At 34.6% G+C, this 27,632-nt stretch overlaps 1 protein-coding gene across 3 annotated transcripts; it reads left to right on the top strand.

Annotated features, from left to right (window-relative positions):
* Positions 1-237: 237 nt before the first annotated feature.
* On the top strand, positions 238-27,245 carry LOC131166453 (cyclin-H1-1). Of its 3 annotated transcripts, XM_058125041.1 has the most exons (14): positions 238-668; positions 940-990; positions 5,780-5,843; positions 5,998-6,116; positions 6,265-6,338; positions 6,805-6,925; positions 7,007-7,075; positions 7,256-7,297; positions 14,479-14,556; positions 25,794-25,852; positions 25,964-26,048; positions 26,234-26,322; positions 26,418-26,498; positions 26,815-27,245. In XM_058125041.1, the coding sequence occupies exons 1-14, from the start codon at positions 609-611 to the stop codon at positions 26,816-26,818; spliced, it is 996 nt and encodes a 331-aa protein (XP_057981024.1). In that variant the 5' UTR covers positions 238-608; the 3' UTR covers positions 26,819-27,245. The 3 variants fall into 3 exon arrangements, with proteins under 3 accessions (XP_057981024.1, XP_057981023.1, XP_057981025.1); XM_058125040.1 differs by having other exon boundaries at positions 261-668; positions 26,418-27,245; XM_058125042.1 differs by lacking the exon at positions 238-668 and having other exon boundaries at positions 939-1,007.
* The last annotated feature ends 387 nt before the right edge of the window (positions 27,246-27,632 follow it).

The following is a 27,632-nucleotide window of genomic DNA, read 5'->3' as shown; positions in this document are numbered from 1 at the left end:
TACCTCACTTGAGGTTTAACAAAAAAGACAAATAGCTCGTCAGTACCTCCTATAAGTTTTATGAAAAAAAAATGACACAGATCTCACTTAGGCTTCAAAAATATTATAAACATTCCTTTAACTTTTGCCAAAGAAATTTATTTTTTTCATAAAATAGTTGGGAGATGTTTAAAATTTTAAGTGAGATTTTTGAAATTTTTAAAACTTGAATATCATTCTCTTTTTATTAGGTAGGTTGGGTCTTTTGCCAAACCAAAAAAAGAAAAAAAAAACTCAACCATTTCCCATCGAATGGTTTATTGCAGTCGCAAGCCCGACTCCCCACGGTTACGCTCTCGTCCCGTTGGCGAAAGCTCATCTCTACGCGAAGTGCCGTTTTCCTAACAAGATTGCGACTGAACCATCCCGACCTCTTTATCTCTCTCTGTTTCTCTCTCCCCCTCTTGCCGAGCACCCTTTTTCTGAAGCAAGACATATGCCATACAGTTGACCATAGGGTTGTTGAACTTGCACTTAGAATTGCATTCTGCAAATCCAAGTTTTGAGAGTGATTTCGGAGCTGATTAACTGAAGTTCAAATTTATTGTTTCTGAGAGACCATTGTAGCTATGGCTGATTTTCAAACCTCGACTCATCGAGTCAAGTGGATCTTCTCTCCACGAGACTTGGTAATGCCTCTTCAATCCTTTTTCCATCAACTATTCAGTCCTCTTCGTGGTTGCTGGAAAACACTGGGAAACAAGTTGAAGAGACCAAAAAATGGATGGTTCCTTTGTGTTCTCTTCTTATTTTTCTTTTACAAAATTTAAAGAAAAAAACTTGGGAATGTATTAAAATTTGTGCAAAATTTGAGATTCTTCCTTTTCTTAAATTCAGACCGAGCTCTTGGTTCATTATGTAGTCATTGCGTCCAATCAAATGATTTTTTCTTTGATTTAGATGGAAAAGTACCAAGCTGCAAATTACAGAGCAATACAAATGCTGGAGAAGGTATGGAGGCAGTCTAGGTTAGTTTTACTGTGTATATTTTGTGGATTTATATATAGAAATATCCATACTGATCCCAAAAGCATGTCTCTATGTGGTTTTCCGAGTTTCAATAGTAAGCTGTTTTGTTTATTCCGTCACTCTTTGTTTGGTGAACTTAATGTGAGAATCTTTTTATTGGCTATAGAATTGAGCAACTAAAATCCATGCCTTAAGAGATATTTATGAAGGCTTTCTTGCTAAAGAAAGGCTTAAAAAATTTAGTGATTTCATTAATTATGAGGATTGAGGACTGAATCATTGAACATTTTTTGTAGTCGTGGTGGCTATCTAGCCTGCACGTGTATTATCTTTGGTTTGGCCATAAGAAAGAAAGTGGCCGAGGCTTTTAAGTTATATGCGACACTTTGGGCACATGACTTCCATGCTATATTGGAGGTTTGGAAAAGGCATAATGTGTGTAGCCTTAGGTCCACAACTAGAGAGATCATTTCGTGATTTGAGTGCGTAATTTTCAGGTTATCTATGTAGCAACTATACATTTGGATCAAGATTCATCAAAGCTTTTAAGTTACATAGAGTTTGTAAATTAAGAGAGGATGCCCATTTTGTTGATTGGTTTATTTATTTATTTATTTTTTTGTTTATTTAGTTTATGGCTATAGTTATTGGAACCATTTGATATTTGCAAGTTGATGGATCTAATCATGTTGGTATTTTGTAATATTTTAATTACCATGTTGGACTGTACCATGTATAAGTCTACAACAAAAAGTTTCCATGTACAATTTTACAAGTATTTCTAATTGCAAACAAAGGAGTGCCATGATCATGTGAGACATAAGTGAAACTGTTGTTGTCTTTGCCTTTGTGAAAATCAAACTTTAAAGGATAATTACTAGAATATTATCAAGCACAAAATAAATGGGCCTAATATTGGGATTATATGTCAAATGTTTCCATGTTTTGTGCATGCATGTGTGTTTGTGTGGGTAAGGGGAGGCTGAGATTTAATTGGTAGAAAATGAAAGATACAATAGGATCATAGATTTCTTAGAAGATTTAGCAAAGAAAGAATAGTACAAAGAAAATAATTAACCATTAGGAAACCATCAAAATATGTTTTTAATTATTTTATATTTTTCATTGTGTGAAAAAAAATTGTCTTTTTAGTATTTCCTAAAAAAATTTAAAGTTTAACTTCTTGTGGAGTGACTTTGTTGGTAGAGCATGTTATTTGCATATAAATGATATTTTATTGCATATTAAGCACATAGTTTTGAATATGACTTTCTCCAAGGGCCACTTGAGAGGGCAATTGCACGAAAAATGGCATTTTACAAGTCACTGCAGAAATTTTAAAGTTTAAAACTTTGATAATTTGCTTATTAAATTATTTTTTTTTTGATTTTTATTTTTGCTTAATTCCTTAGGAAAATTTTAGGGGCTGTTGGTTATCACTTATAAAAAATTATAAAATGAAAAATTTAAAACTAAAAATTTCAACCTTTTTTATCACCAAAATGAAGACAAAACAGAAATCTTGTTTGCTTGTTTGTTTTCATTTTTTTTTTTTCTTTTTAATGAGTACCAAAAAAATTCCAAAATAATTGCAAGTTCTTTAAGAGATAACAAAAAACCATGACATGTCTATTAATTCTTACAAATTGGAATAACCTATTGTCATGACCCAAGCTTATTCTAGGCATTATGCTTGCTTGTGACTGGTTGTCTTGTGTAGATGGGATGGATAGCCATCATGTAAATAGTAGAACAGACTTTATTTTTTGAGTAGGGTAGTGCCTTTATAGAAAATAGAAGTATGACTCCTCAACTAGTTTAATGTTTTATAGTTCCAAAGCCAGAATAGTGTAGAAAGCTTTTTAGGGGAGGGTGAGTCCCATCAATCATTGTAAAACTCACTAGCTATTGTAAACATGTTTAGCCTACTTGCCTCCTTGCTAAACACATGTTGCCCACAGAGGTGTGAATAATGAACTCATTGCTTTACATTTTATTATGCGGCTCTCATTTGCTTTCATGATTGCTTATTGCTTTTGCTTACTTTGCATTTGATGGTTGAGAATGTGTTACTATATTGAAACCATATTATACTTTTAGTTGAGTAGTTAAGCAAGAGTTCTATAATTATTGCCGCTGACCCTTCACAAAGTGTGAAGTATTTGACCTGTGACAATTAATATTAGAGCTTGGTTAATTGCTTCATGATTCGATTGCCTTCATATTGTGGGATTGTGTGAAACATTGATGAGAGGCCTTGCCACACACCAATATTGAGAGAATTGATGTGCTTGCGTAGCCGTGCAAGTTGAGACAACCAACAATTTGTTTGTGGAGATTGCCAAACTTGTTGAACCATGTTGATTCATTGGGGCATCACAAAAACATAAACAGGGTTATATTATGGGATTGTTAGAGGATTTTTGTGCTGCGAGCTTACAAGATGAATCAGATGGTTCGTGTAGTTGGAAGTTCCAATTCTACAATGATAGAGTAGGAAGAACAAGGGTGCTAGAACCCCGAGCATATGGGGTTGCTGGTGATGCCAAGGAGTTAGAGAACTTTTTATTTGACATGGAATATTTTCATGCGATGATGACTGACTCGGAGGAGGAGAAAGTATCCATAGCAACTCTGTACTTGAGTGGAGATGTTACTCTATGATGGCGTACCAAGTATAATGAGATTTAGAATGGATGGTTTGTAATTGATAGTTGGGTAGACTTGAAGAGAGAGCTCAAGACCCAATTCTTCCTTGAGAACGTTGAGCACACTTAGTGCAGACTGCGAGACCTTAAGCACATTGGTAGAGCCATGAGTGTGAAACAATTTTTTGCTTTGAAGTTGGATATTTGGGACATGTCAAAGAAAGAAAAGATGTTTTATCTCCTAGAAGGATTGAAATTGTGGGTAAGGGCTAAGTTTCATTAATAAAGAGTTCAAGACTTATCTATTGCACAGGTTGTTGTTGAACACTTGGCTAACTATTCTAGACAAAGCTCCACCATGTTCGAGGAGATATGTTGGATGGAAATAGCGGAAAGTCTTTCAACAACAGCAAGGCCAAAAGTGGGGAGCCAACACTAAGCCATCAACGTCAAAGGAGCTTTGTCATCTTGATCTTTCAACATAATTAGTTGTAAGGGTAAGTTGGCATGATTTTTATGTCAAAGCCCTCATAGGGTTGCTAATTGCCTTCATGAGTCATTGTTGAATACCTTGCAAACTTCACTTGTGGAGAACATACAAGTACAAGATGAAGATGAGGAGGATGCCCCAAGGATGGGCGCAATGTGGTTACTCATTGCATTAGAGAGGAAAGAACCAAAAGTTACCCAAGATAAAAGGTTAGTGTTTTTGGATTTGCGGATCAATGAGAAAAGCACCCATATTATAGTGTATACTACTTATAGCTTTATCTCATAGGCGGAAGTGCAAAGACTAGACTTAAACTTGGAGGAATATTTAGGATGCATAAAAGCAATTAACTTCAGAAATCAACCTACTTTGGGAGTAGCCAAGCAAGTGATTGCAAAGCTTGGACAGTGGATAGGCGAATTATGGGTGATTTCTGAGTGATACCTTGAATGGAATTCTTTTGGGAGACTAAAGTGGTATAGGTGCTGTTTGCTTGTTCCTTTGTCCAATGGGAGATCACCCTTGCATGGTGCAAGCTGTTGCAAAAAAAAGGGACGATGAGGAATTCCTCTCAGCCATGCAACTCAAGTAGGGATTGAGAAGGGATGAGTAGACATATCTTGCCATGAGAGTCATGGATGAAAAGGTAGGGCAAGAGTGAGTTCCTATTGTCATCCAAGATCTTTTGGTTGAGTACAAATTTGTGATGCTAGATAAGCTACCATACAACTTGCCTCCAAAAAGACGGGTGGCACATGAGTTCGAGTTGTTACCAAGAGTGAAGTCTCCTGCTAAAGGGCCATATACTCCATGGCACCTCTAAAGTTTGTAGAGTTGAGGAAACAACTTGATGAGTTAATGGAAATGAGTTATATACGTCCTTTCAAAGTACTGTTTGGAGCATTGGTGTTGTTTTAAAGGAAACATGATGGGAGCATGCAGATGTGTGTGGATTACCACATGCTCAACAGAGTGACTATGCACAACAAGTATCCCATTTCACTTATTGCTGGTAATTAGTTAAATTATGCCAAGTACTTCACTGAACTTAACTTGCAATCAGGCTACTACCTAATCAGGATAGGAGAAGGCTGAAGACTATTTGTGTGACATAATATAGGTGTATGAATTTTTGGTGATGCCCTTCAAGTTGACGAATGCACCAATGACTTTCTGTAGTCAAGTTTGTTGTTGCATACTTGAATGACATTGTTGTTTATAGTTCCACTTTGGAGGAACATGAGGAGCATCTATCGAAGGCTTTGTCATTTTTTCTAGAATATTACTGGTGCTTGGAATACCAAGAACGAATTTGCTTGTTGAAAAGCTTTAAAGGTAATTTTGCATATTTGTTGAGGTAACTAACACCCATTTGGTATGTATGTAGAAGCAATTGCAGTTTAACGTTACATGTCCTTGGGACGTCAAATAAAACAAACATCATTAAGATGTGTAGCACACTGCACGTCAGCTAGCTATTTTATGCAATGATATAATTTTCTATTTTTTTGGGTGTATTTACTACTGCAAATGCTTTTTGGTCAATTTTCTTTTGTTTTTTACTTTATAAAACATAATTTATTATATTGAGATTGTTATTTTGCTGATAATTATCACCTATTATGTTATGAAGTATGGAGCAACACTAATGGAAGTAAATATTGATGGGTCTTTGTCATACCGTGGACCTCAGAATGGTAAATATTTTTCTTCATCCATAACTGTTTCTTTTAGAGCTCTATGTGAATTTCTTTCCTTAGTTTCTTGATTGGATGATTTAAGATCTTTGCTTTTCTTATGCGTCAGTGTTTCCTACCATTTTGTGACTATATCATGTTGGTTTCATGATAGCTGAAAAGCATTCTCGCTCAAAACCACTAAATGTTGAAGAAGAAAAATTTTTGAGGGTCTTTTATGAGGGTAAAATTCAAGAAGTATGTGGAGCCTTTAAATTTCCTCACAAAATCCAGGTACTTAATCCCATATTCTTTTTTGTCTGCTTTTTATTCATTCCATATGGATCTAATTGTGATCATTGTTCTCCTCCTCATCTTCAATATTAGTATATTGTTGAAGAATATAGAGAGCTCCCTGCTTAATTTTTTTCTTGTTTTGCAGGCAACTGCTCTCATTTACTTCAAAAGGTTTTATTTGCAATGGTCGGTGATGGAACATCACCCGAAACACATTATGTGAGAATGTTTTATTTCTATTTCATATTTTTATGCATTAAAATTGAATGTTCCTCATATGATGCAATATATTAAATTTTCTTTTTTTAATGCATCTTTGTACACCTGGATGCACTATAGAAAGTTTGTTGAGAAACATGTTTCAACGTTGGTTGTATTCTTGGTTTGGATGCTAGGCGTGACCCACTGGTCTATGCTAGATTTCATATCTCCATTTTATTCTGTTTTCTGTGTCTTGAGAAAATATTGCAGCTTTTGAATTCTATTTTGTTTTAATTCAACTTATCGTTGTGCAATCCATTCGATGATATGTAAATTCGTGAACCCTTTTGAAAAGGCGTCCTTGCATTGTTTAAATGACTATGCAATCCATTTGATGTGGATTCATTTGAAAGGAAGCTCTTGGATTATTTAAATGACGTAAAATTTCATTCACTGAGTTGGGATTGCTTTCTTTCACAAACAGGTTAACCTGCATATATGCGGCTTGTAAAGTAGAAGAAAATCATGTATCAGCGGAGGAGCTTGGTAAAGGGATTGAGCAGGATCACCAAATGATTCTCAATAATGAGATGATAGTTTACCAGGCATGAATATGCTTCACATCATTATCGTCTTTTTTGGTGCTTTTGCTTCATTTTTCCTATACATTTGCTTTGTTTTTGCAGAGTCTAGGGTTTGATCTTATTGTTTATGCACCCTATCGTGCAGTTGAAGGTTTTATAGATGACATGGTGGTACGTTTCAGCAATTTGTTCTTTATATATGATTCTGATTTATGCATACCAATGAAAACTATAAATGCCTATTTTGTATAACTATTTTCTCTAGTTGGTCTGTCATGCTGGGAGGTTTTATTTCTTTTATATCATTTGTTGGGATTGGTGAGTCAGTGACAATTAGTGTTGGCTCTCCAGGACTTCTGCCAAGCAAGGAATGACCAGCTTCAATTGTTGAAGGTAGGCATTTGTTTTGCTCTGTATTACATGAAAGAAGATTGTTTCTGATTTTTTTGCTCTATGTTTTGCACTTCTGTAAATATGACTTATTCCTTATATTTACGATTTAACACAAAGCATGTTTCTTTGTTGTAGAGGTCATAATTTAGCTGCTGTTATTATGGTTTTGTCAATGAATTTGCATGTAATTGACCTGGAAACTGCTGTTGGTAGTTGCTCTTATTTTTGCTACTGATGCTGCTGTTTTTGTTTTCTTAATTTGTCGGTATGGGATGATTATGTTTTTATTTTGTTTAATAATCATAAGTCACTGTCTGCCCTTGGATTACAGCTGTCATGAGTTGTTCTGCAATATGCAGTTGAGCCACACCCTTCCAAGCTTAATTCCATGCAATAGACCATTCCAGCATTGGTGGCTGGTCCTTGTACAATTCCGCATTGTGGAGTTTGTTCCCCTGGGGAATTTTGAACTAATTATTTTTTTGTTTAAATTTTTAGGCCTTTGTCCTATTTAGGGGGGTCGGGTGGGAATCCTAGGTCCCTAGGCTTTTGGTCTGTGGTAGAGAAGGTGTCTAAGTGTCTTGATGGGTGGAAGGGTGCTCGGTTTCCTTTAGGTGCAAGGGTTACTCTTTTTCAGTCTTGTCTTTCTAGTGTTTCCCTTTACGTTTTGTCTATTTTTAAAGTTCCTGTTGGGATTTCTTGGACTATTAAGAGAATGTTTAGCCAAGAAAAAAAAAAAACACAAAGGACTATTAGGAGAATCGTAAGACTTTCTTTGGTCTAGGGTGGGGGAGAAGAAAGATCTTTGCCTTTATGAGTAAATGGTTATGGAGGTTTCCTTGAAGGAGAACTCACTTTGGCACGAAGTAATTAAAAGTAAATTTGGCATGCAAGGAAATGTATGGGATACTATTGTAGGTTTTAGATCTTCTTGTAAAAGTTGTTGGAGATTTATATCTCAGCTTTATCCACATTTTATTCCTAAATCCAAATACCAAATTTGAGTTGGGCAATGGGATGAGTATTTGTTTTTGGAAGGCCCTTGGGTGGGAGATTCAGCTTTTTTCTGTCGTTTCCTCATTTGTATTGTCTTTTTTAATTATATTATGGCCCTACTTCTTCCTTTTAATTTTCTAATGGGGAGAATTTTTCATGGGATTTTCATTTTTGTAGATGTTTTGAGTGATAGAGAGGTGGCCACTTGGGAGTGGGTGGGGAAGTGGGTGCTAGAGTCTTTAGGAGAATTTTCTTGCCATTCTTTCTTTGAGTTATTGACTCAAGAGGATATGTCCATTTCTTTCCTTCATATGATTTGGAAGGCCAAACAACAACAACAACAACAAAACCAAGCCTTAAGTCCCACTAAGTGGGGTCGGGTACATGAATCCTTTTCCGCAAATTTATGCGATCATGGACCATTTCTTTTGACAAATTCAAGGCTATTAAATCCTTACCCACTATATCATTCTATGTTACTTTAGGTCTACCCCTACTCCTTCCACTGCCCCTTACAGTAACTAACTTTTCCTCACTGGCGCACTATGTGGCCTACATTGCAGCCCAAACCATTTGAGTCGTCCCTCCCTTATCTTATCTTCTATAGGAGCTACACCTAACTTACCACTAATTTGTTCATTTCTTGATTTATCTTTCAGTGTTATACCACTCATCCATCTAAGCATTCTCATCTAGGTAACTTTCACTTTTTGGATATTCTGTTTCTTCGTTGCCCAACATTCTGATCCATATAACATAGTTGGATTTATAATCGTCGTATAAAACTTCCCTTTTAATTATAAGGGTATCACAAAGCACACTTGAAGAACTTCTCTATTTTACCTGACCTGCTTTAACTCTATGCATTACATCCTCTTCATTTTCTCCTTCAACTTGCATAATAGATCCACGGTATTGAAATCTACAAGTGCTATTTATTTCTTTGTTATCAAGTTTAACTTTGTCTCCAATATTCTTTCTACTATTACTGAAATTACATTTCATTTATTTGGTCGTATTTCTACTTATCCTAAAGCCTTTAGATTCCAAAGCTTCTCTCCATAATTCTAACTTAGTCTCTATTCCGCCCCTAGTTTATCAATCAATACAATATCATTTGCAAACAACATACACTATGGAACCTCATTTTGGATACTCTTAGTCAATTGATTCATCACTAAAGCAGAAGGATAAGGGCTCAAAGCAAATCCTTGATGTACACCTATTGTGATTGAAAATTCTCTAGTCTCCTCATCTATAGTCCTTACAATAGTCATTACTCCATCTTTCATATCCTTAATGACATCACTATACCTACTACATACATTCTTTTTTTTTTTTTTTAAATACGATATGCAAGTCCCTATTCTTTTCCCTAAACTTTTTCGTTAATCTTCTTAAAAGATATATAACTTATGTAGTAGATCTCCTAGGCATAAAACCAAATTGATTTTCTGAGACCTTCATTTATAACCTTAATCTTTGTTCAACTTACCTTTCCCATAGTTTCATTATATGACTCATAAGTTTAATTCCATGATAGTTATTACAATTTTGAATATCTCCTTTATTTTTGTATATAAGTATTAAAGTGCTTTTCCTCCTTTCATCCGGCATTTTCTTAGTTTTTATAATTGTGTTAAATAAATTAGTTAAATATATAACTCTGTTATCACCTAAGCATTTCCAAACTTCAATTGGGATGTTATCTGACCCAATAGCTCTCCCATTTTTCATCTTTTTGAGTGCAAACTTAACTTCATTAACTCTAATTTTGCAAATAAATCTCATATTTTTAGTCTTTTCCTCATTTGTCAATTCTTAGTTTAAGCCTTCTATTTAGTTTTCATTAAACAACTTACTAAAGTAACTTTGTCATCTTTCTTTTATGTCTTCTTCCTTATCATCATCACTTTTTATACATTTTATATTATCTAAGTCCTTACTTTTTCTTTTTCTAGCTCTAGCAAGTTCAAATATATCTCTTTGTCCTTCTTTTGTATCTAATCTATCATACAAATTTTTAAATGATCTATGTTTAGTTTCACTAACGGCCTTTTTTTGCATCTTTTCTCGCCTCTTTATACTTTTCAAAGTAATCCATGTTTCTACATTTTTGTCACGTTTTATATCAAATTCTTTTTTTCTTTACGGTTTTTTGGACATCTTTATGCCACCGCCAACTTTCTTTGCTATTCGAGAATCTTCCCCTTGATTCACCTAAAATCTCTTTTGCTATCTTTTTAATAGAACTAGCTATCCCACTCTAGAGTATTTGTATCTAGCCCATCCTCTAGAGTCCAATCACCATCTTTGATCATTTTATCTTTAAATTTAATTATTCTCCCTTTAGGTTCCATCACCTAGTTCTCTTGCATTAGTTTATTTTATTCTTTCTCTTCCATTTTTAATACATATATCTAACATTGACACTCTATGTTGCGTGGTTAAACTTTCACCTGGGATAACTTTACAATCCTTGCATGATAAATGATCTACCCTCCTAGTTTAAAAAAAAACCTATTTGACTTTTATTTTGTCCACTTTTAAAGGTTATTAAGTGTTTTTCTCTCTTAAAGCAAGTATTCATTGTAATAAAATCATATGACACAGCGAAGTCTAAGATCATCTCCCCAGGCTCATTTTTGTCTCCATATCTATATTCTCAATGTATCCTCTCATAACCTTTATTCCCTTCCAATGTGTCCAGTCAGATCTGTTCCTATGAATATTTTTCTCAGTCCCTAATATACCTTGTATAATACTATCAAGTATCCATATTGTGATGCCTCGATTTTCACACCATTTTTTTTTTAATAAATAATAAACAAACATCACATCGGCCACATCAGAAATTCTGATACCATTTACACATAACCCGACCCGAAGTGGGTATTGAGTAATTAATCCATCACATAAATAAATACCTAACAGCGGAAGACCATATATATACATACCATCCAGAGTACAAATAACCAGAGTACTATACATCCATATATATTCACATATCTAACACACTCCCAAAAAGAAACACAAAATACTCTAGGAGAGTCAAACATCCCTAGCTCAATCACTCACCCTATCTATTAGGGTATCATCTCCCTCTATCTCGGAGCTCTATCTTCTGGTTTGTCACAGTTCCCTGAAATATTTAGACATTTGGGTGAGACACATCTTAGTAAGACAGAATAAATTATTTATAGTGTGTGGCAGTAAGAGTTTCATTATAAACCATTTATACTCATAATCATATAGATATAAAATACAAGCTTTTATAAGCTTTAAATTCCATTTTCAACTCATTCTCACTGGCTTAATCAACTGCCAACACCACACTCACCGCGAGACCGTGTGGTTGCACTAACACCTCCCTAGCAACAGTACCGTGCTCTATATCAACAATCGTCCATCAGGGTTCTCATTTCCGCATTTCATCATTCACATTTCACAATCACATTTCAATATTCATATTGCAGCATTCACATTGCAATATTCATATTTTCATATTCTCATCTCAGTATTCACATTGCAGTATTCTCATTGCAAGATTCACATTTCTAGTATTCACATTGCAGAATTCTCATTGCAATTTTCACATTTTCATATTCATATTTCAATATTCACATTTCAACATTTTTATTGCAATATTCACATTGCAATATTCACATTCTCATATGCACATTTCAGTATTTCATATCTCTTCTCATAATGGTATATATCACATTTCATGTATTTCAATATTTCTTAATAAAACAGTTTTGTATTCCATTTTTCAACATTTTCCATGTTTCTTTCCCATATTTTCAATACACATTTCATTCTCATAATAACATATATCTCATTTTTCGGATTTCCACATATCATCATAAAACATATCATATTCTCATATTTTTCCCATTTACCATAAAAACATTTCTATATTCATATTTCACATTTCAAAACATTACAATTCAGTATTACTCATATGCCACACCATTTCGTCTGTTATTCATATCATAATACACACAGTTAAAATATCATATCTCCATTTCACATATTTATTCAACCCAAAATTTCTAAAATTTCTGTTATAATTTATTCCCCTCACTTGGCTTACTGACTAACACCCTAGATCTTACGCTCCACGGCGTTCGTAGCTTAAAACCCTAAAAATCGCATTTCCCAAATTAGTCAACTCAACTCCCACAATAATTCTTATTTAAAACTTCCTAGGTTTCGAATGCTCCAAATAACCTATTAAACCCTAAAATAACTTACTTACCTTGATTTTGGGATGGTGCCTCAGAACTCCAAATTGAAAATTTGTTCTGCCTAAGTTGTAGAGAATCTCCCCATGAACCTTGTGGTGGTTCTTGATCGTCAATCCGGGCTATAACGAAGTCGGAATCGAAGAGAGAGAGAGAGAGAGAGAGAGAGAGAGAGAGAGAGGGGGGGGGGGGGAAAATCATAGGTTTAGAGAGAGAAAGCGAGAGGAGAGAGAAAATCACGACGAAAATTAGGGTTTCACTATTTATAGGCCGGCGTTCGTCAACGAGTTTAAGTGATTCGTCGACGAACCCATGAAGGCACTTCGTCGACGAGGAGGTTGGTTTGGGTTCGTCGACAAACCTGAAATTTCTTGAAATTCCCCAGACTCTCGGTATCTTTTCGTCGACAAGACACGTGTACTTCGTTGATGAAACTTAGAAGGATATTCGTCGACGAGATTGCTGGGTTCGTCGACGAATCCCTGCTGATCCCCTGTTTCCTTTTCCCTTCTCTTTCATTTCTCTTCTTTTATTACCTTCATTAATTTAATTTTCTGGGTCTCTACACATATCTTCCCAAAATTGTCTAAGATTTTCTGCTAAGCCTACTTGAGGAGCATAAGCACTAATGATATTAATTATCTCTTGGCCTAAGACCATCTTGATTTTTATAATTCTATTCCCTACCCTAATTACATCTACAATGCTATTTTTAAGTTTTTTTCTACAATAATTCCTACCCCATTCCTATGTTTTTCTTTCCCAGTATACCAAAGTTTAAATCTTGATTTATCAAATTCTTTAGCTTTGTCCCCCACTCACTTAGTTTCTTGAAGGCATATTATATTAATATTTATTCTAATCATATTGTCCACAATTTCCATGCTTTTACTTGTAAGTGTCCCTATATTCCAAGTTGTTAATCGAATCCTAGTCTCGTGAACTAACTTCTTTACCTGCCCACATCAGAATGACGCAGGAACCCTTGCGTATTTGATACCGTACCCGGGTGCCGATGCGGAGCGTCACTTTAGGGCAACGACTTAGCCCACTCTCGCCCACTTTTCGCTACACCCAGGTGGTACAAGTGCAATGAGTCGCTCATGGGGGACATTCCAACGAATAGGTGAGGATTCATATCATCTTGATCTAACAAATTTTATGCTGACTGTCAGCTACCTAATGCAACGCTCCTCCTTTACCCGGGCTTGGGACCAGCTGTGCGTGAAAATATTAGGACATTAAGTGCATCATAGGCGGAGTTGTGATTTGGAAGGCCAAAGTTCCTACAAAAATTAAGGCTTTTATTTGGATGGTTGTTCTTAATAGAGTCAACACTAACAATCTGTTCCAGAGTAGGAGGCCTTCTAAGGTTTTATCTCTTGCGGTGTGCATTCTTTGCTTTCGTAGTTCTGAATCTGTTTCTCATTTCTTTTTGCATTGTTCTTTCTTTTGGAGGATTTGGAACAAGATATTTGGTTTTATTGGGGAAGAGTTGGGTTTGTCCAGAGTCTTTTGAGGATATACTGGCTATTTCTTTTTTGAGGTTCGGAAGGAGCAAAGACAAGGCTGCTCTATGGAGATGTGGTTCATTTGTCGTGTTGTGGGGAATTTGGATGGAAGGGAACAATCACATTTTTAAGGGGAAGAAGACTTCTTAGGTTTTCATTTGGGATTGGGATAAGATTCAGTATTTGGCTTTTTTTACCGGCTGTTTCTGCTGGTTGTTTCAAGGAATTATGTCTTGAAGATGTTTAGTGTGAATGGTCTGCTGTTCTGCATATGTTTTGCTTTTCTACTTTAGTTTTCTGTTTTTCCTCTTTTTTTGGAGGATTTCTTATCCTCCTGTAATGTACTTTTTTCGCGATAATAATAATAATATGACTTGTTCGTCTTCCTGAACAAGCTGATTATTTATGTTGTTCATTATTGTTGTAGGCTTTGCATGAGACTGCAAAGGCGGAAGTTGATAAAGCTATGCTTACAGATGCACCACTTTTGTTCCCCCCTGGTCAGGTATTCTCATTCATTTATCCAAAAGCATGCTGTTGCTTTAATTGATTTCTAGCTTTTGAATTTCTGTCCATGTTTCTTTATCAAATTGTGGATTAGGTAGAATAGAAATGTTTGTGGGGCTTAAATTTTAGAGAAATTTTATGACTTGGATTAATTCTGAATTCCAACTTTTTTCTTGATGATGGCGGTCAATCTTTTCTTTTTAATTTTAACTAGATAAAAATATCAAAGGTTTTTTAAATGTAGAAAATTGTTTTCATTTTCCATTCTCAACTTTCCAAAAAATTAGAAAAATGCCACCTTAGGGGCCGTTTGGTATCACTATCAAAAATTACAAAAATGCAAATTAGAAATGAAAACTAAAATTCAGACACAAAAACTAAAAATTAGAAACTAGAAACTAATTTGGTTAATATTTATAAAAATAAAAAAAATTAAAAATTTAATTAGAAAATGCTCATTTTTATCTTTAAATCAAATAATATTATAAAAATATGATTAAAATAACAAAATTGCAAAATAATATGAATTAATAAAATACTATAATAAAAATAAAAATTATTGTAATTATTTCTACTGAATTGTTATATTTTTAAATTTTACTTTACAATAAAAATCTTATTGTACATGAGAATTGAAAAAATAGTGAAAATATTTTGTAATTGGCTTTTATTATTTTTATTATTTTTTGAAATTTGTGTATATTTTTTATTTTAATTATATTTAAATTCATATGATAATTTAATTTTAGTTTTAATTAAAAGATGTGTATAAAATGAATGATTTAATCTAAAAAAACTATTTCTAGATTTAAAAATTAAGAGGTTGCCAAACAACTATACAACAACAATAACAAGCCTTAAGTACCACTAAGTGGGGTCGGCTACATGAATCCTTTTTTGGCAGGCACCAGTTCACTCGATCAATAACATTTTCCTCTATTAGATTCATGGCTATTAAATCCTTCCTCACAACCTCATTCCAAGTTATTTTAGGTCTACCCTTACCCTTTTTCATGCCATAAAAAAGAGCTAACTCACTCCTCATGACAGGTGCTCTACTAGGTCTGCGTTTCAAATGCCCAAACCATCTAAGCCACCCCTCCCTTTTCTCTTCTTCGATTGGTACTATTCCTAAATTATTGTGTATATGCTCGTTCCTTAGTTTATCTTTTAATGTTATATCATTCATCCACCTTAACATTCACATTTCAACAAGTTTTACTTTTTGTATATGTTGATTCTTAGTTGCCCAATATTTTGAACCATAAAGCATAACCGGCCTTATAGCCGTCTTATAAAACTTTCCTTTTAATTTCAATGGTATTGTACGATTACACAACATGCCTGACGCACTCCTCTAGTTTATCCAACCTGTTTTAATTTATCTATTACATTTTCTTCAATTTCCCCTTCCGCTTGCATAATAAATCCAAGATATCAAAATCTATTAATGCTATTAATTTCTTGATTATCAAGTTTAATCTTCTTTCCACTATTACTCCTTACATTATTTGAAAATAACATTTCTTATATTCTGTCTTATTCCTACTTATCCTAAAGCCTTTAGACTCTAATGAAGTTCTTTGAAGTTCTAACTTAGATTCTACTCCATTTCTACTTTCATCAATCAACAAAATATCATTTGCAAACAATATACATCAAGGGATCTCGTTTTGGATATTCCTAATAAGTTCATCAATAACTAAAATAAAAAGATAAGGACTCAAAGTAGAACCTTGATGTACATCTATTGTGATTGGAAAATCTCTCTACTCCCCTCTTACATTCCTAATGCTAGTCACTACTCTATCAAACATATCCTTAATGACCTTAGTATATCTACTGTATATCCCTTTCTTTTTTAAGACCCGCTAAAGAACTTCCCTAGATACTCTATCATATGTTTTCTCTAGGTTTATAATAGATATGCAAGTCCCTATTATTTTTTCGAAACTTTTCCATTAAACTTCTTAAAAGGTAAATAACTTCTATTGTTGATCTCCCAAGCATAGAACCAATTGATTTTCTAAAATTCTCGTTTCTAGTCTTATTCTTTGTTCAATTATCCTTTCCAATAATTTCATTAAATGACTCATAATCTTAATTCCATGATAGTTATTACACTTTTGAATATCGCCTTTGTTTATGTACAAAGGTATTAACATGTTGTTCCTTCATTCCTCCTGCATTTTCTTGGTTTTTATAATAATGTTGAATATATTAGTTAACCAAATATTTCCTTTATCCCCTAAATATTTCCGAACCTCAATTTGTATGTTATCTAGTCTTATAGATTTCCCATTGTTCGTCTATTTTTTAATGCCATCTTAACTTCAAGGACTTAAATTTTGAGAATAAATCTCATTTTGGTTTTCATTAAACAACTTATCAAAGTATCTTTGCCACCTCTCTTTTATGTATTCTTCTCTAGTTAAGACACTATCATTCTTGTCATTTATACATTTTACATCACCTAAATCTTTGCATTTTCTTTCTCTAGCTCTAGCAAGTTTATAAACATCTCTTTCTACTTTTTTTTGTATATATTCTAGTTTATAAAGTATCATAAGCTCTATTTTAGCTTCACAAATAGTTTTTTTTTTTTCTCTTTTTTTTTTTTTTTTTTTTTGCATTTTTTTCTTGCTTCTTTATACCTTTCAAGATTTTCTATATTTCTACAATTTCGTCATATTTTTTTGCCAAATTCTTTTTGTCTTAACAACTTTTTGGGCTTCTTGATCCCACCACCAACTTGTTTTACTACCCGAGTATCTTCATTTGGACTCGCCTAAAATCTTTTATGCTATCCTTACGATAGTGTTAGCTATTTATTCCAAATAGTATTTGCATCTACCTTACCCTCTCCAATCACACTCTTTAATCATTTTATCTTTGAATTTTACTATATTATCTCCCTTCAAGCTCCACCACTTAATTTTTTTGGTGTTGATTTATGCTACTATTTCTCTTTCATGTTTTAGTATGTGTAGTTAATACTAGGACTCTATGTTGAGTAGCCAAACTTTCACTTGGGATTACTTTAAAATCCTTACAAGATAGACGATCTCCCTTCCAAGTTAAGAAGAAATCTATTTGACTTTTATTAAACCCACTTTTGAAAGTTATTAAGTATTCTCCTCTTTTTATAAAGAAAGTATTCAATATAACCAAATTGTAAGACATGGAAAAATCTAAAATTGTGTCACAAGCCTCATTTTTATCTTCATATCCATGGCCTCCATATACCCCTCTGTGGGCGTTTGACAAAATTAAGCATTAAGCGCTGAACATTGAATACAATTTTGAATTTGTGAATTGAGTCCTAAATATAACTAGAACTTGTCTTTGAATCTGAATGCTGAATTATTTTATTTGTTTGGTAACTAACCTTTGAATATATGTGTTTTCCTATTTTAACCCTTTGAAATGTCAAGGGTACAATTGTTTGTCAAAAAGTGCAAGCATTTTTAAAAATAAAATTAATACTCACAAATATTAGTTAAAATATTTTTTAATTCAAGTATTGTTAAAAGTGAAATTTTTTTAATACATGTATTATTAAAATTAAAATATTATTTTATAATAAATAAATATAAACTAGCAAGAACCACTAGTTAATGTCATAAAAATATACATTTTTTCTCTTTCCCATTAATCCCAAATTTTTTTTTTCAGTCACTAATTAATATTAAAAAATATATATATATATATATACATATATATATATATATATATATATATATATATATTTCTTCCTTCCCCATAAACCGCATTTCTTCTTCTTGCAAAATTAGCTGGAATCAGTAGGACCAAGTTCCCCAAGACAATCAGCACCAAGTCCCACAATGTCAGGTTTGCAGTCAATTTCTTCCAAACCTGCTTCAACAATTCCACATCCCCCTTCAATGCCTTCGTCCCCATTTTTTGAAAAATTTCTTAGAGGTCATAGCATCTCTTACACCATTTCCTTTGCCATCAACATGCTATTCGTAGATGAAGTAAGCACCGTCATTGCAGCCCAACTGAAGGAAATGGCTTACCTGAAGCTAGCATTGCCCCTTCATGTATTTCTCTTTGCAACTCCGATCTTCAGGTGTATCAAGAATAGGATCACCGCTTCCTTCAAAATTAATCCCATGTATTTCTCTTTGCAACATGGGTATATCAACAGTGAATCGTTGTGTGCAGCCTACTTGCACTGCAGAGTGAAGAGAACCTTATGGCATAAATTGGAGAGTACAGGAAAGAAAAGAATGAAGCAAAAATGTGTAAAAAATATTTTAAATGCATGCTGCTGATCGAGTCAGCGAGGAGCAGATGCTGGTTCGGTCAGAGCACATCCAACACCCAATCAGAGTCCAACCAAACACCACCGGTTCACTTATTAGTAAACCAATTAAGATTTGGCCTCTAAATAGAGGCTAGCACGCACAAATGCTCCTTGTATTGTCCTTTCCAATGTGTTCATTCAAATCAGCTCCTATGAATGTCTTTTTAGACATTGACATCCCTTGTAAAACACTATTCATATCTTCCCAAATTGTCTTTTAAGATTTTCTGCTAAGCCTATTTGGGGAGCATACACACTAATGACATTTACTATCTCTAGGCCCTAGAGCTATCCTGATTTTAATGATCCTATCCCCTATTCTTTTAACATTTACAACATTATCTTTTAGGTCTTTGTCTACAAAAATTCCTACCCAGTTTTTATGTTTCTCTTTTCCAGTGTACCGAAGTTTAAACCCTGATTTTTCAAATTTTCCAGCTTTCTCCCCTAGACATTTTGTTTCTTGAAGGCAAATTAAGTTAATTTTCCTTCTAAACATTATTTCCACTATTGCAATACTTTTGCTGGTAAGTGTCCCTATATTCCAAGTTACTAATCTAATCCTAGTTTCTAGTGCTAACTTCTTAACCCTCTCCTTTCTACACTGACCTAGTCTATTCCCTTGACCCAGATGGATTTGGTAAGAATTCATGATATAAATATCTGACGAAGTTTTACACTAGCTATCAGCTACCTAACACAACTCAGTTCTATTATTCGGACTTGAGAGACCGACTATGTATAAAGGTAATTTGTGTTACACTGGCGAAGTACAAGTTTGAATTTGTTTTTTTTTGAATGCAAACTTTTTTCACGTAGGCAATTTTCTAAATCACATAAAATCATAAAATCTGGTTTCCAGTTTTTTTACAAACAGCTAAAAATTAACAAATGAATTTTTATAATCTGTTTCTTCACTATGCAGAAACAAAAACAAAAAACAGCAATGAAACCAAATAGGCCCTTAGTTTCTAGTTGTTTCCCAAAATTTGCATAGGAGAGTTGGAAAACATGTTTTTATTGTTTTCCATGTTTGCATATGAATGTTAGAAAACTGGGAAACAAGGTGGCATTTTCCCAATTTTTTGAAATTCTAAAAATGGAATAGAGAGCTGTGTTCCATGACTAAAACAAGCCCCAAGTGTTTCTTCATTTACTTCAAATTTTAAAATAAATATATGAATTTCTTAACATTGTATTAGTTATTTTGGACTATTATAATTTATGATTGGAGGCAGTCTCGAGCACGCATTCTTCAAATTTTCCCTGGGTTCTTCTTGAATCTTCTTGAATAAACTGATTTGAATCCAGATTTTGACTTTCTTTCAATGCATGTCTCTGTTCTGCTGATTCAACCAGGAATTGTTTCCTTCAATCTGTGCAATTTTTCAGGATCTGTTCTGCTGATTCAATTCAAGAATTGGTTTTTTGATTTGTGTTGCTTTGGTTCTTGGGATGGGTCTTTTCTCTCACAATATATCTAAGATAGTTGAGAAGGCTACAGGATGCAGTGTTGAGGAAAAAATTGAATTGCCTAAAAGATCTTCTGGCAAAAAACAAAGTGATCAAGATGAATCCTCTGGAGGTAAGAAAGTTAACTGGGCAGTTTTCATTCAAATGATGAACAACTGAAATTCTTTGAGTCAATTAGAGAGGAAGGTAGAACACTCATCAATCCTCTATATAAAACTTTTGAGCTTGGTACATATAAGTGGAAGGATGCAGTTATTGGACAGTTTCTTGGAAATCTCTTCCTTACACATTCTCTCAATGATGTCTTTTTTGTTATAAAAAAAAACATGGTTCTTGTGCTATTTTTGGTTACTTTGGAAGGAAGGGAGCAAGAGAACTCTGGAAAATGAAGAGCTTCTCTTGGAAATATTGGAGAAAGTAGTGATGTGGAAACTATAATTTGTGGGCATTGTAGATAAAGAGGGGGAGTAGGCTTTTCTTCCTAGAAGTTTTGAAGTCCTGAATTGTAATCTTTCCTTTTATCATTACCTTATATCATCAAATGTATACTGCCCATATATTTGTCCTTTTTGCTCTTTCCTTTCAATAGCAATTCTGTCATTCAAAAAAAATGCAAAGGTTAAAACAGCTAATGTATGGTTTCTATCACCTTTTTTTTTGGCAATTGGAAGAAGATGAACAAGAGAAGATTCAAGGACAAGGATCTTCCCATGGCTAGATTGGAGTACATGATGTGGAGGTGGTCTAGTTAAAGGCGGGGAATAGGCCTTTTGGATCTTCTTTCAAGGATAAGGATTTAGCATCCCTTGCCTTGTAGTCTTTCTTTTTATCCTTTTCTTGTTTCCTTGATTTATACTTCGTGTCCCTGGCATTTTGGTTCCTCTCTTCTTTCTGAGGACAATTTAAAATTCATGGAAAAGAAAAAAAATTACAGAAGAATTTAGTTTATTGTTTGGGTAGGTAAAGGCAATAGGATTTTTAGGCTGCTGATAATTTTGGCTTTACAGTGTTGATTGTAATCACCTAAAAGGTTGGAAAAGGGTTAAAACATGCAGTAGGTCTTGTGTTTGTGAAGGCACAGTGATTATTTCAGGGTTTGTAAGCTAAAATAGTTATCGTAGTAAAGAAATTCTTTGATTAATTCCTGGAGTTAATGCATCAATATGATGCCAGGGGATTAGAGTGCTACTATAATGGAGGCTAATGCTACAATAGTTTGGTAGGCTTGACAAAAGAGCTTCATATGGTTGGTTTGCTCTTTTAGGTATTGTTGTTCTTTTTGCAAGATTTGAGAAGAGGATTTTTTGAGATTATAAAGAAAATGATAGCTTTTTTATTTCAATTTGGGATTGTAAAAATCATGGGAGTTGAAATGACAAGACTAGCAAGGTTTCCAAATCTTATGTCTGAACCATTTTTTGAGGGCCAGCCTTGACCCAATATTAAGGTTAAAATCAGACTATAAGGTCGCAGGTTCAAGTCACGGAAATATCCTCTTCAATTCTGGAGGTAAGGCTGGATTTGTCATTCCCTTTTAGGCCCTTTATGGTGTGATAGAATTGCGCAGAGTGTTGTGTTTATGTTTTTACTTATTCTTTATAATTTTATGAGCTCTTGAAAGCTTTTAGCAAATTTTTGTTTCAATTATATCTGTATATAAAAATCATTAGGGACAGTTATGAAAATACTGAACGTTCAAATATATTATAGAAATGGTGGTCAAGGTGGACTTGATTGACCTAAACAAATGTTCAGTTTGACCATAGTAGTTAGAGGCACGAGGCGAGCCGAGGCGCAAAGGGTCTTTGAAGCCAAGGCGCGAGCTCATGAAGGTGAGGCGCACAATTATTAAAATGGTGTAAAATGTCTATTTGGGGTAATTGATATATGAACATATGAATATCTAGTAATATTAGAATTTAAAATGCCAAAAAATTCAGTTACAAAATTGAAAATTTAGTCCAAAAGCATCAACAATTCAACATAGTTCATCATCAAAAGAAAAGAGTACAAATCAAAAAATAGTAGCCAAATTTCAATAAAAAAAATAAATATTATGTATTAATTATAATTTATAAACTCATATTAATTAAACTAAATATTGCAAATTAAAAAATAGTAGCTAAATTTCAGTAAAAAGAATAAATATTATGTATTAGTTATAATTTATAAACTTGCATTAGTTAAACTAAATATTTAATTAGTAATTATATATAAAGAAGAAGAGGAAAAAAAGTAGCCAAATTTCAATAAAAAGAATAAATATTATGTATTAGTTATAATTTATAAACTTACATTAATTAAACTAAATATTACAAATTTAAAAACAGTAGGTAAATTTCAGTAAACAAAATAAATATTATGTATTAGTTATAATTTATAAGCTTAGATTAATTAAAGAAAATATTTAATTTATAAGCTTACATATAAAGAAGAAGAAAAAGAGAAGCAGCAGGCAGCACGCAACAGTCAGCAGCAGGCAGCACGCAGCAAGCAGGCAGCAGGAAGAAGAAGAAGAAGAAGAAGAAGAAGAAGTCGCGAGGGCTCCTGCTGGTTGGAAACGAAGTCGCGAAGGGTCGTGCTTCTTCAAAATGTCGAAGACGAACTCATGATCCTGGTTTGAAGCTCGAAGACGAAGTAGCGAAGGCTTCCGGTTGGTTCGAAGGCTCGCAGACGAGCTCACGTTGCTGGTTCGAAGGATCGCGAAGGCTCCTGCTGGTTCGAATCTGCAAAACGAACTCATGAAGGGCTTCGAAGGGCCGAGAGGGGCTAGGGGCTATGTTCGTTCGAGTCGAATGAGGGCTACGGGTCTGGCTGAGGCTATTTCTCAACTTTAAATGACTAAAAATTCACAAGGCGCGACTCACTGCGCCTGTCGCCCCAGTGCGCCTCGTCTCGCCTAGCGTCGCCTCTTGCAGGTCTCCTCGCCTCACCTGGTTTGAGGCGCAAGCCTCTTCGCTTCACTGTGCCTTGTGCCTGAGGCGCGCTTTTAACTGCTATGAGTTTGACAGGAAGTCTTTTCGTTGGAAGCTGTGAATTTCCTAAGGTATTTGATGTCATGGCCAGCAAAGGGCATCCTATACAAAAAACATGATACACTGAATGTAGAAGTTTGTACCGACTCAGATTGGGCAGGATGTCTGGATGATAGAAGATCCACTACAGGATACTATGTGTATATGGCAGGAAACTTAGTTACATGGAAGAGTAGGAAGCAAATTGTTGTTGCTAGATCCAGTACGAAGCAGAATTCCGAGCCCTAGCTATAAGGATTAGATGAGATACTGTGGTATAAACTAATTCTGAAGAACCTGTGAATGAACATCAATGGAACCTTGAAGCTCTACTGTTTCAACAAGTCAGCAATATCGTTAGCTCACAATCCAGTACTACATGAAAGAACTAAACATATTGAGATTGATAGAGACTTCATTAGAGAGAAAATTGAGTCTGGAGAAGTGCGTGTCATGTATCCCTACAGCTCAACAAGTGGCAGATCTGTTTACTAAAGAATTAGACAGGAAGACGTATGAAGCTCTGGTGGACAAGCTTGGAATGATTGACATCTATTCGCCAGCTTGAGGGGGAGTGTTGAAGATCTGCTGCATATGGAAAGCTTGTTGAAGATCTGCCGCATATGGAAAGCTACCGTTCTCAGCAACTCTAAGTATAGAGTGTGCTGAGAATCATAGTTAGTGTGTCCTGAATTAGACTTGGCTTATTAGCTATAATTTCCTAGAATTAATTGTATAGAGTGTAAGTTGATTTCTTTCTATTTATAGGCACCTGAATTTATGTATAAAAGCAGCAGTATGTAATGACATTACACACAACATAATACAAAAAAGTCATTTGTTAGTTTTCTACTTCCCTTTTAAGGCCAGCAGTGCTAATCCTCCAAAAATCCCGAAAGAATGAAGCCCAAAAAGAAGCAAGAAAAGTAACTCTCTCAAAAACGAATTCAGAGTAGTTTATGAACCTTGAAAATTGTGTTCCTTTGGAGCCCCACTGTCAAAAAATTGGCATACACAACAGAAGTCCATAAAGCTCTCCCTCTATTGTTCCCCAAACCCCAAAATCTCAATAACAAATATTATACACATTTTGTGGGGCCACCATGCCTCTCCAGAATAAGAAAGCAGAAGGAATGTCACCACACAATGGAGGAAAAGATGAGCATTAGTCTCATTTGACTCATAGCACAGTATTAGTCTCATTTGACTCAAGCAAGTCATTCTTATTAAACCTGTTGAAAATTGAAGTCATTGAAAGCCTCAATCTTAAAAGGAACCTTCGCTTGCCAAGAAATTTTATTTGAACTGAGAGGGCCTGAGAATTGAAGGTTTCAGAAGATGAGTGAAAAAAAGACTTAGTAGAGAAAGACCCCAAAGATTCCCCAATCTAAAGATGAGCATCACCCCTTGTAGTAGGAACAAAAGAATTCATCCAGCACCGCTAATAAAGAAGTAAGCTCATCAATTTCTCTTTCATTGTTACTTCTGGAAAAATGGAAATTTATGAAAGAGAACCACCCTCTGAAAAGGAAGAAGCTGGGATTGTTGCATTATGAAATGGTCTGAAGATGGGGATTCCAACAACTCTAATGAAATGTCTCCTACCCAAATATCCTCCCAAAAATGAGTTATACTGTTATCCACTTTAAAATGACTAAAAGGAAATGATAGACATGGTGACCTGTGAAATGAACTTCCAGAGACATCTCAGAATCTTTTCTTTTTTCGCATTGTTCTTTTTCATGGAGGACTTGGAATAAGTTGTTTGGCATTTTTGGAGAGAGCCAGATTTGTCTAGATTCAGTGGAAGTTTTGTTGCTATTTTCTATATGGATTTTGGTAGGAATAGAGATTGTTCAGCTTGTTGGAGGTGTGGGACTTTTGCTGTTGTGGGGTCTTTGGTTGGAGCGTAATGCTTATATCTTAAGGGGAAGAAGAGGTCTTGGCCTTCGATCTGGGATAGGAATAATAGGATTCAGTGTCTTTGGTTGGGCCCCACGTGGAAGTCCTGTTTCAGAACAAATCTCAAGTTCAAGATATCGTACTGTGTTTACTGTAAAATCTAAATGTTAATGTTTTAGAATAGTTGTAAAATATTTAAAGGTTGGTATTGTGGTTTCTGTTCGTAGTAATTGAACCTGTCAATGGGTGAGAGTGTATTTGTGTAAACATCTTGAATGCAATTAACTTGACATTTTATTTAGTCATGTATACACTAAGTTATGCCCTTTTCACTGATTTGATGGAAATCCATGTCTAAAATTTCAACTTTAAAGTTCATGTGATTGTACAATTCACATGATCTGGAAGCTTAGGATTTCATTGTCAAAATTCCTTGATTTTTGAGTTCCTGCGAGGAGCATCTCTTTACAGAGCTTCATGACGTCTGAATGTTGTTTCTTTTTTAATTTGGTGCAGTTGGCATTGGCTGCTTTGCGCAGGTCAAATGAGGTGCACGGATTTCTTGATTTTGAGAGGTTTTAAACTTGTTCTTGAATTTTTTTTGCTAGATAAGTTCTTGCAATTCCTCTCCACCTCTGGTATGAAATATTGCTCTAGCATTCTTCAAGCTAAATACTTCCATGCAGATACTTGAGGAACATTCTCTCTCGTCAGCACCCTGTACACACCGTTTCGGAGCTCGCTGAATGTCTCAATGCTATAGATAATTGGGTAATTTGCTGCGAAGTGTGAAGTTATCCCTTTGTTTTCTTTTGTTTTCTTTTTATTTCAAGTTCCTGATACCAATTTCAAGGGTGGGAATTTTGCCTGTGGAGACTATTTACTGACTAATAGAACATTGTGGTTCTGTTCCAGGTTCAATTTACTGAATTAAACTGCTTACTGGTTATACACAGGTTGGGAAACTTAAGATCCTTGCTGCCGAGGATATGAAGCACATTGATCGGAAACTGAAATCTTGTCGAAATCGTACCTCACATGACGAGTACTTTCTATACAGTTTTCATATATAGGAATTTTTCATTCTAGTTTCATTTGCATATTCTGAGCCGATGGTAATCTTTGTTAACTTGGCTGCAGTAAGAAACGAGAGAAGAAATCAAAGCACAAATCTAAAAGGAGTTCAAATGACATTCAAAACATTCCCTCTGCTCCAGAGCTGTATGTTCTTCCCAGTGTGGACTTTCACCATTTCTGATTGAAACAGCTTTCCTTTTTCACTTTTAATTTAATTGCAGCTCTTTTTTGCTTGTATTGATACCAGTAAGGGTGCCAAATTGAGGTATGAGGAGCACTGCCATTGTTTAGTCAAGTAGCAAGGGTATCGTAGAAATTTATCTGAGTTCATTTTTAGCATAGGCAGTGCCTCTCTATTGCAATATGGTACATTGCCATTGGTTGTCCGCCGATTTTAAGTGCACTGTAAAAAACTAACTGATTTGTGGTTGTACTGACAATAATGGTTCCCTGCTTTTAGGTGAATGTACCTTCATTTCTCCCCCTTGCAGTCTTGATGCCGGATTCTTTGCTTGGAAAATTACACTCCTGACTTTAGAGGGGTGATGATATAAAGCAATTACAGATCTAAGGGGATATGGAAGTTATCTGTTCATGTTAACCCAGCTGTCCAGCAGCAGTCGACACCCATTTTTCAGGTTCACGCAGTTTTGTGAGGTGTGCGTGCCTCACATTATTTACTGTATGTGCGATGAGCAAGTTTTGTAATGATTGGGATATTATTCCTTTTCTGGTAGAAGGAAATGTTTACTTTGTTAGAGAGAAATCTAAGTACATCGTCTATAATTCAATGTCGAGATGGATTGTTATGCAAATTAAGTATTAAACGGGCACGAGTAGAAATAAGAGAGGCATAGTTGCATAACTTTTGAAAGATGGTAAACTTTTGTTAACGTTTGTTGAGAAATGTAGGCTATTTTTGTTATAGATTTTAATACAAAAGCCTAAACTTTACTATGCAGAGGCTAATCCATAAAATGCGTGGCACTTAATTTGGCATTTGGCTCGCAATGTGTATGATGTCGTACGACTGGAAATATGGGCGTTAGGGTAAAGTGATGGTGGAGATATGGTTGAATATATATGCACCAGTGCTAGGCGAGATATGGTTGGTGATAGGATTTTTAAGATCTAATGCTGACTGTTGAATGTGCACAATGCCCTACAAAGCAAATGATGTCATACAAGATAAAGAGTAGAGATAGTATAATCGTAAAATGATTGAAATTAAGGGTAGGTGACAAGGCTGAGATCAGAGCATTTGGTTAGGATTATACA

This window comes from Malania oleifera, chromosome 10, assembly GCF_029873635.1.
Source record: "Malania oleifera isolate guangnan ecotype guangnan chromosome 10, ASM2987363v1, whole genome shotgun sequence".
Lineage (NCBI taxonomy): Eukaryota > Viridiplantae > Streptophyta > Magnoliopsida > Santalales > Ximeniaceae > Malania > Malania oleifera.
The sequence above is the reverse complement of the archived record's forward strand: the minus strand, read 5'-3'. Positions and strand labels throughout refer to the sequence as shown.

Bases quoted from the DNA above. Each gene is read 5' to 3' on its own strand.
- LOC131166453 (XM_058125040.1), top strand. From the start codon at position 609: ATGGCTGATTTTCAAACCTCGACTCATCGAGTCAAGTGGATCTTCTCT. The intron at 6,117-6,264 runs GTACTTAATCCC...CTTGTTTTGCAG, and splicing joins AATTTCCTCACAAAATCCAG to GCAACTGCTCTCATTTACTT. The intron at 26,049-26,233 runs GTAATTTGCTGC...GGTTATACACAG, and splicing joins TCAATGCTATAGATAATTGG to GTTGGGAAACTTAAGATCCT.